The sequence below is a fragment of the Poecilia reticulata genome, linkage group LG2 (genome assembly GCF_000633615.1).
Source record: "Poecilia reticulata strain Guanapo linkage group LG2, Guppy_female_1.0+MT, whole genome shotgun sequence".
NCBI lineage: Eukaryota > Metazoa > Chordata > Actinopteri > Cyprinodontiformes > Poeciliidae > Poecilia > Poecilia reticulata.
The window spans coordinates 18829370-18842495 of record NC_024332.1 but is presented as its reverse complement, the minus strand read 5'-3'; the positions used below and the strand labels follow the sequence as shown (position 1 = coordinate 18842495).

Below are 13126 nucleotides of genomic sequence, written 5' to 3'. Positions count from 1 at the left end.
CCCAACAAGCAGGACAGCACAACTGATTAAACATCTGCATCTGCAGTGTGATAATCTTCAACAGCACTTCGCCATGCTTTGCTGGGAGACTCACTTGTCCAGAGGGTTGGTGCGGGTTTCGTAGCTCCTCATGACGCGCAGCACTTGGACGTCCTGSGAGAGGAAGCAGGGCGGGATGAGGCCGTGGATGCCCAGCTGCATGCGCTCCTCCAGGGTGAACGCCATTCCCTGAAGGGTGGAACATCGATTAATATAAAGCACTGTAATCCCGGGAAAGCATCTGCACCAAGAAAAAAAGGCTTTAAAATAAATAAAGACAGCAGCAAATATAGATCGCAGTGATTCATGCGTCTGTCATCAACCTCAGAGTGGAGTTATGACTCATCGTATTCACGTAAAAACAACGGTCTCTCTTTTGTGGTCACATTTCCACTCCAGCGAGAACAACATGTGGAAACTCAAGGGAGGAAACAACATGAGGAGAAGGGATTTGAAAGCAGTGATCGTATGCAGCTTCCAGTCAGGAAGAAAGTTTAGACAAAAGAGAAAAATAAACTTTACAAGTGCAAAAAATCTCCAGCAGTCATTGGACAAGAGGCAGGGATCACCTTGGCAGTTTCCCAGTCTACCACAGGAAAACACACACACACACACGCACGCACACACACACATTTAAAGTGCATTTCTATTTGCTACATGTATTAACAGAATAAGCTTTATTGTTCTTGTTCGTGTGCACAAACAAGAAATTTCACACACTCAGCATACAGACACTGGGCATAAAAAACCTCAGATGAAATAAAATAATAGGTTAACCATATGTTTGTACAGCCATTGCCCAATATATAAAAGAAACAAGGACGAAAGGTTGTGGTTTTTCATTTAAAAAAAAAAAAAAGCATAAGTTAGTATAAAAATGACCTTTGTTGCACATGCCATTACTAATAACAATTGACCAATGCGTTGAAACCTTCTTTTGCAGGTTTATTACCATTTGCATTGCTTCTTGTTAGATAATGTGTCTGATATGAAAGGACAGATCTGATACTGATGTGTGAGCCGTTTGGGTAATTTACTAAAAAAAAAMAAAAAACTTTACAGCTGTAATTCTGAAAAGGAACATTGTAAACTTGTAAAAGTAGTTTCCTCTAGTTCTGCATGCAGGCTGCTTGAAGGGCATCTGAGCGAGGGTGTGAGCTTCAATCTATTTATTCTGTCCAATGACGAGAGCCCCTGCTCCCACTCCCCCTCTAAGCTCCACTTGTCTCTCATCGTCTCTCCCATTTCTGAAGACACAGAATCCACTCCGACTTTGTTCTACGGTGCATTTATTACAAATGCAAATTTTTCTTTGTAACCTATTCCAACATCAGACGCACTACAATGTTTCAAACTAAACAGGATTTGCTGTAGCCACACAAGTGAAGGTYTCAGAAAGAAGACAATAGCACACTGGTTCCAGAACTGCAGAATAAGAGAAAGTTATTTGAGAGGAAGCTTCCCTGGAAAATCCTCAAATTAAACTGCTTAYATGGACGGAAAACCTTCACAACTCTCACCAAGTGTTTTTAAAGTGGTGACTATTCCAGTGTTGCRCATTTTTACATCCAAACGTAATATTTGTCCAGCTGGACAGATATTGGTCCAGATTKGTCCAGACACYGACATTCTCCAAAATGCTAAAAATTCACAGAGTGATGGGAACAGAGATAAGACAGTRGACAGAAATACCGTTAGCTGTTTCGTGGCAACTATTTACAAATTAATTCTGGAGATAACCGGTTGCACTGGATGTTATTTAGAAGAATCAGACTAAAAAGACAAACTTTTTTAGCCAAACATTTTCTTTCATGTTAATGTAACACATGGGGAAAGAAGAAAAAAAAATACAAAAGAAAAAAACGTGTTSTATGTTAAATTAACCAGTTGCCTCACCCCAGTTGCTGTAAAGCTACAAACTGAAAWAAAGCTTTACAGACTGCAAAGTGAAGACAATGAGGAAATAGCTGGACATGTTTGAAATTACTGGAATCTTGTTTCCAGGAAGTAGCTCACTGAAGTGGAGYTCTACTTGGAGTCTCACCACTTTGCACGGCACAGAGGGAAAATATCTTCTTTTTTTTTTTTTTGTCAAAATGCTACTCCATTTCCTGACTGTTTGCACTTAAATGAACCTGTGAGTGAGGATGTGCCTGCTGAGTCAGCATGGAAAGAAGAGAGAACTGAGAGTGACCTCTGAACATCTACAATCTAAGCAATAAACTCATCTTGAGCCACTGCAGGAATCCTGGGCCGGAACAAGTCAGACACAAAGCATGAACAAACTTAACGCCATCATGATTGGTGGGGGAAAGAAAAATTCAGGAGTAACACAGACAAGGTACTTTGAGGAAATGTTGATTATTTTCATTCAACCAGAACAGAGAAGGAATAGGAGTAAGATTCTTGTTCTGTGTCGACTGTTAAATAATTAGCAGAGACTGTAAAAAGTGCTGAATACCACCATGACTCATGAAGCCAAACGTTCTGGCCTTTTACTGTGTTTATATATGTGCCAACATCACAGCAYGTTCTATGCAGGACATTATGTTGGCTGTGCAAACATTTAACCTAATGTAGTGAGAGCTGAGTTTCTGAAGCATCCATTTACATTTTCTTCAMAACTTCAACTTTTAAAAACACATTTGACACCCTAACCTGGCATCATTTCTATTCTACACCYGCTGTATTTACAACTGATCTTGWTCATTGTCAAGTTTCCAAATCACAACTTGACTTTATAAAACCATAATCATAAAAGTAGCAATAAAGGGCTATATTTAAGGCCACAATGCTTCTATTTGTTCAAACAAAGCTAAACCTACTTAGACTAAGTTGAAGAAAACATGTAATTATCTAGGAGTAATATGCAGTAAAGAAGAGTTTATCAGCCAATTAACAGCCTYGCTCTTCTAACGGGAAAACATTAATTCCTTAACGGCCTGTTATATTTTCCCAGATTTRCATTGCCTTGCAAATRTATTCAAACAYTTTGAACCTTTCGCATATCCACATGCAACACCCAGAAACGCTGCATTTGTAGAATTTTGCATGAAGTCAAAGTAGCACATAATTATAAAGTGGAAGGAGATACGCAAAGCGTTTAGGTCTGGACTTTGACTAGGTCATGATGAATACGRCRCAGTCTAAACCATTCCATTGTAGCTGTGATTGTATATTTAGGATCATGGAACTTCTGGGTGGAAGGTGAGCCTCCACTAAAGGGTTGCTTCCACTTCTTTATGAACTTTGACCTTCTTCCCTGGTGTTGAAAAGTAAGCCCACAMGATAATGCAGCCATCGCCAATTTTCACCCTGGGGATTGTGTGTCTGAAGCTTCTGCTACACAAAAGGTTTTGTATGTGGACCCAAAGCGTTTTTTGAGCTTATCTGCTTCTCTAGAGTTACCAAAGACTTCTTAGATGGGGATTCATAACTTAACTATTACCTGATCTGTCTTGTGTGCTTCTTGGTGCTCACTAAAAACGGCTGTCGAATATAAAAGGTACTCCACACAAAAGTATGAGTTATAAACTATGATTTCCTCCAACTTATGCATTACTGTGTGTTGATCTACCGCACAAAGTCCCACTAAAATACTTTAAAATGTGAGAATACAAGATTTCCCCTGAAAACGTGCTAAGCCTGGTGGTTGGGCGCTAGGGCAGTCATTCATCCAGAGGCTCATCATCTTTGAATTAAAAACTGTTTAAAGTTGACAGGAAATTTGAAAACATCACTTGGTAATTATGTGTTGTAAAAAAGATTGGAAGATTAATACCTGAACACCATAAAGTCTTAAAAAGACTTTTTTTTAAAATAAGCAATACTTAGCCTAGTGGGGGCACAAGTAAGGCCTGGTGGCCCGCCAGGCTTATAACACACTGGGGGAAACCCTGGGTTATATATGCCATATAAAGTAAACAGATAAATAAACCAACCTTGTTCAGGTGGGGGTTCCTGGTGATGTCGTAGCCCCGCTTCTTGGTGTACACGCTGCCCTTCTGGTTGGTCCCAGAGTGGCAGACCCGGACAGCCTGGAGAGCGGCCCTGTCGGCCTGCGCTCCCACAGTGGGGCGACCCGGAGGGGCGACCAGCGCCCTCATCCCGCCCGCCGCTGTGCGTCTGCACAGAGACAAAGCGGCTTTTCCTGGGAGGGAGTTCATGCTGCCTGTGGACACCGAGAACGAGAATACAAAAACAACTCAGAGGAACATGAGACATTGCAGTACGACCGGAGGACATACAACCCCGGGATGCCAAACATACTGTGACTGATACAAGTTCAGCTTCTCCGTAAACAACCGGCTTCAAGTTTTAAAACATTAGCTTCAAGCTGAGTCATTTATAAAGAAAACAGGAGTCTAAGTCCTCTGCACTACGCAGCGTTTCTCTGGACAGGATCTCACTATAATAAAGATTAAACTAGTAGCCGAATGGTTAAACTGTTTTATAAAAGAAGCTAGCTGCGGTTAGCACATGCAGCTCTCCAACAAGCACCGTTTTCTATGCAGATGAATCAGCTAAARCCAGAAAACTSAGAGCTGTAAGTYAGYGGGCCTCACCTGAAAACTGCGGGAATATGATAAGCACCCGGTCTAATTGATCATAGGAAGAGCTCCTCTGGCCCTACCGCCACCGATAGAACTGGCTGCTGTTTAACAGGAGGAAGGAGGCTCTACAGCTGATCCAGGACCTCCTGACATTGGGCGACTTCACTTCCGTGTCCAGGTTAGCCCGCCTCTCCGAGCCGCGCATCAGCCAATGAGAGACCGGCTCTGCGAGGACAGAAGCCCCGCCCTCAGCACGGCTGCTTGGTGAACATGAGCTCCATCTTCAGCATCTGCGCCAACTTCCACTGGTGCTCTTGTCTAATCTCACGATAGCGACGGACTTTAGGCGCCTTCTAGCCATCCATGTTCTGTAAACTTGCAGCCTGAAGTATGCAACCGAGTGTAACTAAATACAAGTTAATTTTATCGCACTGCTTGTAAGTATAGCGGACACTATCACTGGAACTACCAAATAAATGTAAACTCTTAGTCCGCCTAATAGAAATATCACACATTTTAGGAAACAACAGATCCGTCTTTACCCGGTGCAAAGACTGATGCAGCTGAGGTAAACAAAAAATAAATTTACAAAAGTTTTAGTAAAAAAATCAAAATACTGAGGTGTTTTGGCCAATTTACAAAACTGAGAATTTTCCTGTTTCTGTTTCCTAAACTTTTGTCTATAATTGCTTGTTTTTTTTTTATTATTCCCACATGTTGTTTGAGACTGACATTGAAAAGTATCTTTAAGTGGAAAAATCCATAAACTCCAAGCAGAAATTTAAAACAAAGTTAATTTTTTTTCTAGAAAGTTTCCAAGATTAGTTATAATTTATGAGGGGTTTTTTGTGGAAATTTGCAATTTTTTGTAGATAAAATAAAAAAATCCTTGTTTGATTTTAAACTGTTTTTTGTTTAGGTTGTTTTTTTTGGCCCTCAACTATTTTTGACAATTTCATCCCACATGACAAAAGGTTTGGATGCCCCTGGCCTAATAGATWAAATGCACACCATTATTGACTCAAAACAATTGGTATTCACTCTATTTTTTATTGATGTAAGGCTTGTCATTTTATGGAGTAGAAGCACACACTAAATAATAAGCTTTGCTCCCCCTTTTTGACAGTTTGTCAAATAGATTCACATATAATCCATTGAAAATCTCCAATCAACCCGATGTGAATTTCTCTGCATTTACAGTATTCGAGCACATTAAGGACCAAAATCACTCTGGTTGTAACTAAACAATGTTTATTTTAAAAAAAAACAACATACAAACATTATTTATACACATCACTACTTTTCTATCACAAAAGAAATGGTTAGGTAAGATCACATTTATACAGTATTTTAGTGCCAACTGACTTTAAAACTAATCGGTTCATTCATTTCAAAGTACTAATCTGTGCTTTCTGCTTCAGCTGTTCTATTAGATAAAAGCTAAATGTTTAAATATTACAAGAATTATGCAAAGATAAAATTATGTAGAGACAAATCAATACACAATACTTCATGTGTTTGTTGAAACTAAGTGTACATCAACCTAAAGAAATTTTTTTCCATCACCAGGGAAAAGCACACAAAACAGAAAATGTGACATGAAAGATTCACATAAAAACAAATGAAAAATGGAAATGAACATGATTTATTATTTTGCTGTAATACACAACAGATTTGCAGTCCAAATATGCACATGTAGTGCATATTTATACAGTCCTAAATGCTTTAGGTCTGTAACACAACATTTCAGCTACAGTTACAAACTTCTTAATTGGAAGCAGTCAGGGGGAATACAAGAGAAATGTTTCAGATGACTACGCTGGTACTGCTATGGGAGCCTCTATCCTATGAGAAAAAAACGTGGAAAAAAAGGTAAGGTTAGAGTCTAAGCAAGAGATGATTACCACATCCAAAAACAAACAGAAACAACAAAAAAGCACCAAAGAAGAGGAAGAAATCTAAGCTGTGCAAGAACAGACGATAAAGAGCTTTGCACATCTATTTGTTGTACCCACCTGCTGCCACTTGGGGGCAGTGTGAAAGGTCTGTGGAACAGTTCGAGCTGAATCTAATGTGCTAATTTTCTATAATTCCCATTATAAATGGATAAGAAAAGGTTTGAGATGATGCACTTATACCATCACCTGAAGCAATGGGAAGAGCTGCAACAAAGGCACAGTCTGCTACTCTACAAGAGTAAAGGAGCATCTGAGTGAATACCAACAAAGAACACAAACTGATTCTTTTTGCCACAGAGTGACACAAGATTTGTGACAGCCAGTTTTTAAAGAATCATTGTTTCTGATATTTCCAGCTGAAAAATGATAAGATGAAGCATTTACTCCATGTTACCTTTATTTAAAAATATATATATATCTTTCAGTTTCTCTGCAGCAAATTCTCTCAAGATCTGGCAAAACATACCGTACTGTATATGTTAACATTATGTGCATGTAATATTGGTAAATTTCTGTTTCATCGACTTATTTGCATATTGCTATATAACTAACATACTTCATGCTCACACTTAGAGAAGATATTGTCACTGCAGGTTCTAAAGGTCATCATACTTCGAAGCAGGTTTCAAAGTACAACGAAAGACGCATTTCCTCAAAGTGGAACTAAGCCGAGTATTAAATAGATCTTTATGGTTGTAGTTCTGGTTGTTTGTGACTCTGCTACAAGACGGCGGATTTTCTCAAAACCACAGCACACACAGGTTAAAGATGCAAGAAACAGGCAAAGGGTGAAAACTGAAGGTGGTAGTAGAACACGATGACAAAACAGGTTAAATGTTAACACACTTCTGGTTCAGTGTCGGCAGTAGGGGAAGCTCTTACAGAAAGATGGCTGTAGTTCCTGCGACCAGGCTGCACCTCACTGGCGAAGTAGCTGGGTGGTTTCTCGGGCCAATCCTTTACTTTGCGTCCYTTTTTCTGGCTGCTGCCCTCATCTGAGCTCCAGGATCCCTTGTGTTGCGTGGGAGGGGAGTAGCTCCTCTCCCTCCTTGCCGATCTGCTTTGCAGCTCCTCCATCAAGTCGTCGCGGCTTCGGGCACGCGGCCTGGACCCTCGCTCTCTCCTCCTGGATGAACTGCCCCTCTCGTTCCTTGAACTCCCGTGGGTTGCTCTTCCTCGCCGGTTGTCCCAGTCCGAATCGTCGCTGTACTCGCGCAGTATCCCCTGCCTTGGTAGAAGGTCCTCTCTGGTTCTGTACCCACGGCTGCCTCCWCGTTGGCCCCCTCCTGACCGGTTAGTACTCCCACTAGACTGACTGGACATTCTCGGATAGACCTTGGCCCCGTCTCCAGCAGGGTCCCGGCGGGAGGAAAGGCTGGGAACTTGCTGGATGATAGGAGGCAGGGTTATCACCCTTCTTTCCACCCCTCTTACCCCCATATCATCCAGCGCCGACAACATGCTGGGCGGKCCGGGGGCGTAGGGCACAGCTGGATGAGAGGGTTGGGGCTGCAACGAGGGCATGTTTCGGACAGCATGTGGTGCCATTTGAGGGGGTCCCACATCTAGTACTCTCACCTGGCTCTCCAGGTAGTCCAGCATTGGGTTTCCACTATTATTACTGCTACGCAGGCTGCCATTCACCATGTATTGAGCATGCAAAGGGGGCTGCTGCTGCTGTGGGACCATGGGTCCCAAAGGGATGGGAGTCATGGAGATGTTTTGTTTGGTTGGGTAATCTGACATCGAGGCTGGAAAAAAGAAAAAAAAAAATCAGATAAAAACAAAATAAAAACAAAGTTTACAGAAAAAGATGCTAAATGGACTAAAGCACGACATGAGTATGTAACGGGCTTGTTCGAAGTCTTTACAAGTGCAAGAACTGGTTTTCTTGTACTTTGGTTTTCAAACCAAATAAACACACCCTGAGAAAAGAAACAAATCATTCACCAAGTAAACCTTTTCATGCTTTTATCTGACTGATATTCACCCGAGTAGAGCAGGGGAACACCCTGGGAGGAGGTGTTGCTGACGTTTGCGTAAACAGGCTGACCGTACATCCAGGGAGCCATGGCTTTCTGAGCTTGTTTTAGCATCCGATGCTGCATCACAGCTGCAATCACAGCAAAGACCAGAAACGCTTCAGCGGCGCAAAGCATCACAGAGTTGGTTTAATTAATCAGAATCTGCAAGTTAATAATAATTTCCAATATTTTTGAACCTGCAAGTACATTCAAAGCAAGATACAGAGCATACATTTATATCACAAAGTTTTAAAGACTATGAAGGAACACTGAGGGGCAGCTCTTTGCTGCTTTAGTACCTTTTTCAGGGCAGCAGCAGGTCTGCGGACAGCAGGGGCAGCGGACATAGCAGCAGCATTTTTGCGGGCAGCACTGACAGCAGCATATGCAGAAGAGCATGATGAGCAGCAGAGCGCCGATGATGATAAACAGGACAGTCAGCCAGTCTGAAACAAGAAAATCATTTTTATTACRGAGTACGTTTGTGGGTTTTGTCCTCTGTGAATGTTTAAAAGCAGCTGCAGAGACTGAAGAAACCTACGGTACACGACGAGTCTGACTTCTCGATCCGAGTCGCCCGTGGTGTCACCAGGAGCATCGATGCTGCAGTAATACATGCCGTTATCCCACCACATCACCTCATTTATCACCAAGTCAGCCTCTGTTGAGAGAAAGTTTTGTTTAAATCCCCCTACGTTGAGTATTTGCTATAATGTACCAATTAAGATATGCTCTCAAAAAAAAAAGAAGCTAGAGAATACAATCCTTCCACACTAGAGCAATAGCCAGGAACAAAAAAGGACAGKATGCATGTTAACCGTCCCATGACGACACATTCAGGCGAATAAGCAACAAAGAAATCATACTGGGGTCAAACTTACTGTTCTGGATTGTGATTTTACGATTTCTGTACTCTGACCCCAGCGTTGGCTCATTGATGCCCCTCTTCTGGATGACGGTCCGAACTGTGCGCTGGCTGTCTGGGCAGTCATTGGCAGGATCCTGACCGATCTGGAGAGCCGCCTGATAAGCTTCAAAAACAAAGAAGAGCAGAGCATCAGGTTTACTGCCTAATAAAGCAGTCAAGATGTTTGTTTTCTGCAGTGTTAGTTTGTACAATATATTTTGTAGTTGTAATATTAAGGAGAAAAAAAAAAACATATGAAATAAGCAATTTCAACAACAAAACTTGATAAACGATTAACAGAGGTAATCAATCATAAACAGTACCTGGAAACATTACGTTTTTGATCAGCATGTAGGACAACTAATGGTGTAACAATACATGTATTCATACCAAACCCTCTCTGTTCAGTGCATTCATAAAACAAATAAAGCTTTGTTTCACACCTGTATGCAGCGCAACATTTTGAAAAATGAACCTAAACTAAACAGAAGACTCCCAGCTGTCACTAAACTCTGCTATTTGGGAACTTTAAGGTTTCTTAACCCAATTATGCTTAGGGGGGAAAAGAAGATGGACAGGACTGAAGCTTTATGTCAGAGTCCAGATTTTTCAACAATAATAAGGCATATAGCTTGTAMTGAACTGAACTGCTCACATAAACAAAGTCAAGACAATGTAACTATTCCYRGTTCTGTGGACAAGTAAGGTAAAGTCCAAATGTAGCTGCTTGCAGCATTCAACCAGTCCGAAATGCTAAATTCACCTGTGGAGTAGTACTCCAGAACTGGGTCTTTACAGAACGACTTGAATCTCCACGTGACGAGGACCTCCTGGGGGTTGGCTGATGTTGTGTAGTCGCAGCGGATTATCACTGAAGCAAACAGCGCCGTTGTTCTCTGAACCTCTGGAACGATCACCTGAATGGACAGCAGCTCTGGTACAAAGAAGCAGAACAACGACAAGAGTCRTGTTATTTAAGTGACAACAGCATAACTCTGTGGTTGAATGCAGGAATCTGACCAGACTGGTTAACAGTTTACTACAAGTAGACTGTGTCATGACCTGCAGGAAGCCATTGCTAATGAATAAAATTATGATTTACGATAACTGGAAAATGTAAACACGTTGTACCTCTGACTGTTGTCTGATATTYATGAGCTTTTGCTTCTCATAATTTAACGATATCTGAAATCCTTAAACTTTGAYGGTCAGTTACAGTTATAATGTATTATCTACTTAATGTAATACATATGAAAAAAAAAATAGGATTGACTGAGCTTTACCTAATTTTACAAACATTTGCACACTCTATCAAGTATGAAAAATATTCTATTGATTATCTTTAGTCTAACACAGTATTTCATTTTACAGTTAAAATATATTGAGCTTCAAACATAGAGAAAGGGAAATCTAGATAGCAAGGCTCTCCAAAAATGAGAGCCTTGCTATCATTTTTGGATAGCAAGGCTCCTCTACAACAACCTTTAACACATATTACAAAAATATATAAAGTCAAAGTTTATTTGTGTAGCACGTTCAAGGTGCTTTAAATAATAAAAACAGAAAATTACAAAGATATAAACACCATACAGTCATCAATTGAACAGATATCATCTTTTGATGAGCCCCAAAATAATACACATCAGATATGTTGATCAATGCTTCATTTATTGTGGTTCAAAAGCAACAACCGGTGGGTTTTTAGTCTTGATTTAAAGGAATAGAGCTTTGCTAATCTGTTCAAGGCAAAAAAATTAAAATAAATTAACCAGTAGAGACAATTATTGTAATTATTGCTGTTATTGTTGTTGTAATAATAATAATATTGTTAAAAGTGCCAACATTAGGACATTTTAATGTGTTTTACATTAAAAAAAAACTTGTCTAGATCAAACTGTCATGCTAATCTTACATATGGATAGTGTTGGTGCAAACTAASAGCAGGTGATATAAAAATTAGAGGCTTCAACCCTCTGCACCATTGACCAGCTTTAATTAATTACATTTATTTAAAAAAAGTGATCATGAAACACGAGATACAACTAAAAATGTTMTTTGAAACAGAAAAGTTGACAAATCCAATCCCTGTAAGTGACAAGAAAGCATTTAAAACGCTTTTGTTCACAACGTCTTTGATAAATGACCTAACTCCTTTGTGTGGTTGCAGAAACTCCTGATGTTGGGAGTTTCTTGTGTACATGGAAAACTAGGCCCAGCAGATCCGTGACATCACTCGGCCTTGTCCTGTTTACACCTGTCGATTATTAACTTGCCACCATTGTTTATTACTGTCGACGATATGTCTCTGTGTGCCTCACTAAAGTAATACAACAGTAACATAGAATCACAGGTGTACTTTCAGGCAGAAAGTGTTGATACTGGGAGAGTTAAAACCTCACCTGTTGGCAGGTGCAGCAGCAGAAACACCACCAGTATCATATTTCCCATCTCGGTGCTCTGTAACCTTCCGCGGAAACTTCACTTGTTGCTCTTGTTAGTGACCGAAAATCTTGTAAAAAACCCGGAGTACTGGTAAAAAAAACAAAAACAACGCTATGTACTCGAGTTCCACAGAATCACCGGGTTTCCACCAAAGGCAACATGTTAGCCAGTGTGTTGTTTTTCTTCCTGAAGATGTTTCAGCAGTAGTTCCAGACGAACTTCCCAGTGGAAAGGCGGAGGCTGATCATCCCCATCCCCCACTTAGTTACAGGTGACATCACTGGCCCCGCCCACTGTGACAGGTTCAGGGAGACACAATGGGAATATTGAGTTGAACTAAATTTWGTGCTTTTTTTCCACACTTAAATGATTTATATTGTTAAAGAAATTCTAATATCACTTTGAAATTAAATATTTAATTTATTAAGGAAAAAAAACTCTCCAAWCCGCCATGCCACCACCTGTGCGAAAGTTATTGCCCTGTAAATCTAACAGATTGTGTCACATTTATTATCATCAGTCGTTTTTGATATTTGTTTGTTAATGAGTCTTGTAATTTAAACCAAACCATTTTTTAGAGAAAAAAAGTTGCATTTTCTTTTCTCAGTTATCGTATCTGCCTCTTTCGTTGTGGTTTTAATCAGTAAGACTGAAGTAGCCCATCAACAACAGTCTGCAGTGCTGCTGTGAGTTTCCATTAAACAAGAATGCATTCCTCACGTGAATGCTGACATCCTCTTCATGTAGAAGAGGGATTTGTTTTCCTCTCAGCTCCTGATTGTGGCGCTTCCTCTCAGGATGCAAAGCGTCGCAGCTGTCAGGATTCTCACGTCTTGCAGGGGACATGGACCCTCTTCCAGCTTTACAGCGCAGACCTGAATGTGCTGAAGTGTTTTCAAGTGTGTCTCAATACTCTTAAGAAATGAAATGCTGCAGAGATGAAAAGCTCTGCTCTCAGCAGCTCCTTAATTCCTTCTTTGTCTTTGTCAAGAGAGAAGATGCAGCACCTTTCAGTCTGTACTGGCTTCTATTCACTGTGTGAAAAAGTTCAGCATGATGGTTTATTAATCTGGSTATCAGAATTAACATCTTATTTATTTTCTTTCAAACATGTAGCATAATTATTCCTTAAAAATGTATCAATGGAGCAAGTCCTAAAATTGGAGAACAAGATACACGATATAGATGAAATAGTAGAGTAAT

The 13126-nt window shown here is 40.4% G+C and overlaps 2 protein-coding genes across 3 annotated transcripts in view; both read right to left on the bottom strand.

The window, feature by feature from the left end:
- Nucleotides 1-4739, bottom strand: part of me3 (malic enzyme 3, NADP(+)-dependent, mitochondrial) — a 21742-nt gene extending 17003 nt beyond the window's left edge. Inside the window, exons 1-3 of the mRNA XM_008435070.2 lie at nucleotides 4605-4739; nucleotides 3981-4210; nucleotides 95-228 (exon numbers count right to left, since the gene is read on the bottom strand). Of these exons, the coding sequence (XP_008433292.1) occupies nucleotides 95-228; nucleotides 3981-4205 (359 nt within the window). The 5' untranslated portion in view covers nucleotides 4206-4210; nucleotides 4605-4739. The remainder of the gene's footprint in view (nucleotides 1-94; nucleotides 229-3980; nucleotides 4211-4604) is intronic.
- Nucleotides 4740-5821: 1082 nt separating this feature from the next.
- Nucleotides 5822-12173, bottom strand: ildr1b (immunoglobulin-like domain containing receptor 1b). 2 transcript variants are annotated; one of them, XM_008435058.2, is made up of 8 exons: nucleotides 11881-12173; nucleotides 10245-10415; nucleotides 9456-9605; nucleotides 9116-9235; nucleotides 8874-9020; nucleotides 8541-8663; nucleotides 7433-8301; nucleotides 5822-6437 (listed from the first exon to the last, which is right to left on the bottom strand). In XM_008435058.2, exons 1-8 carry the CDS (start codon nucleotides 11927-11929, stop codon nucleotides 6399-6401), a joined length of 1668 nt encoding a protein of 555 aa, XP_008433280.1. In that variant the 5' UTR covers nucleotides 11930-12173; the 3' UTR covers nucleotides 5822-6398. The 2 variants fall into 2 exon arrangements, with proteins under 2 accessions (XP_008433280.1, XP_008433273.1); XM_008435051.2 differs by having other exon boundaries at nucleotides 5822-8301.
- Between the last annotated feature and the right edge of the window lie 953 nt (nucleotides 12174-13126).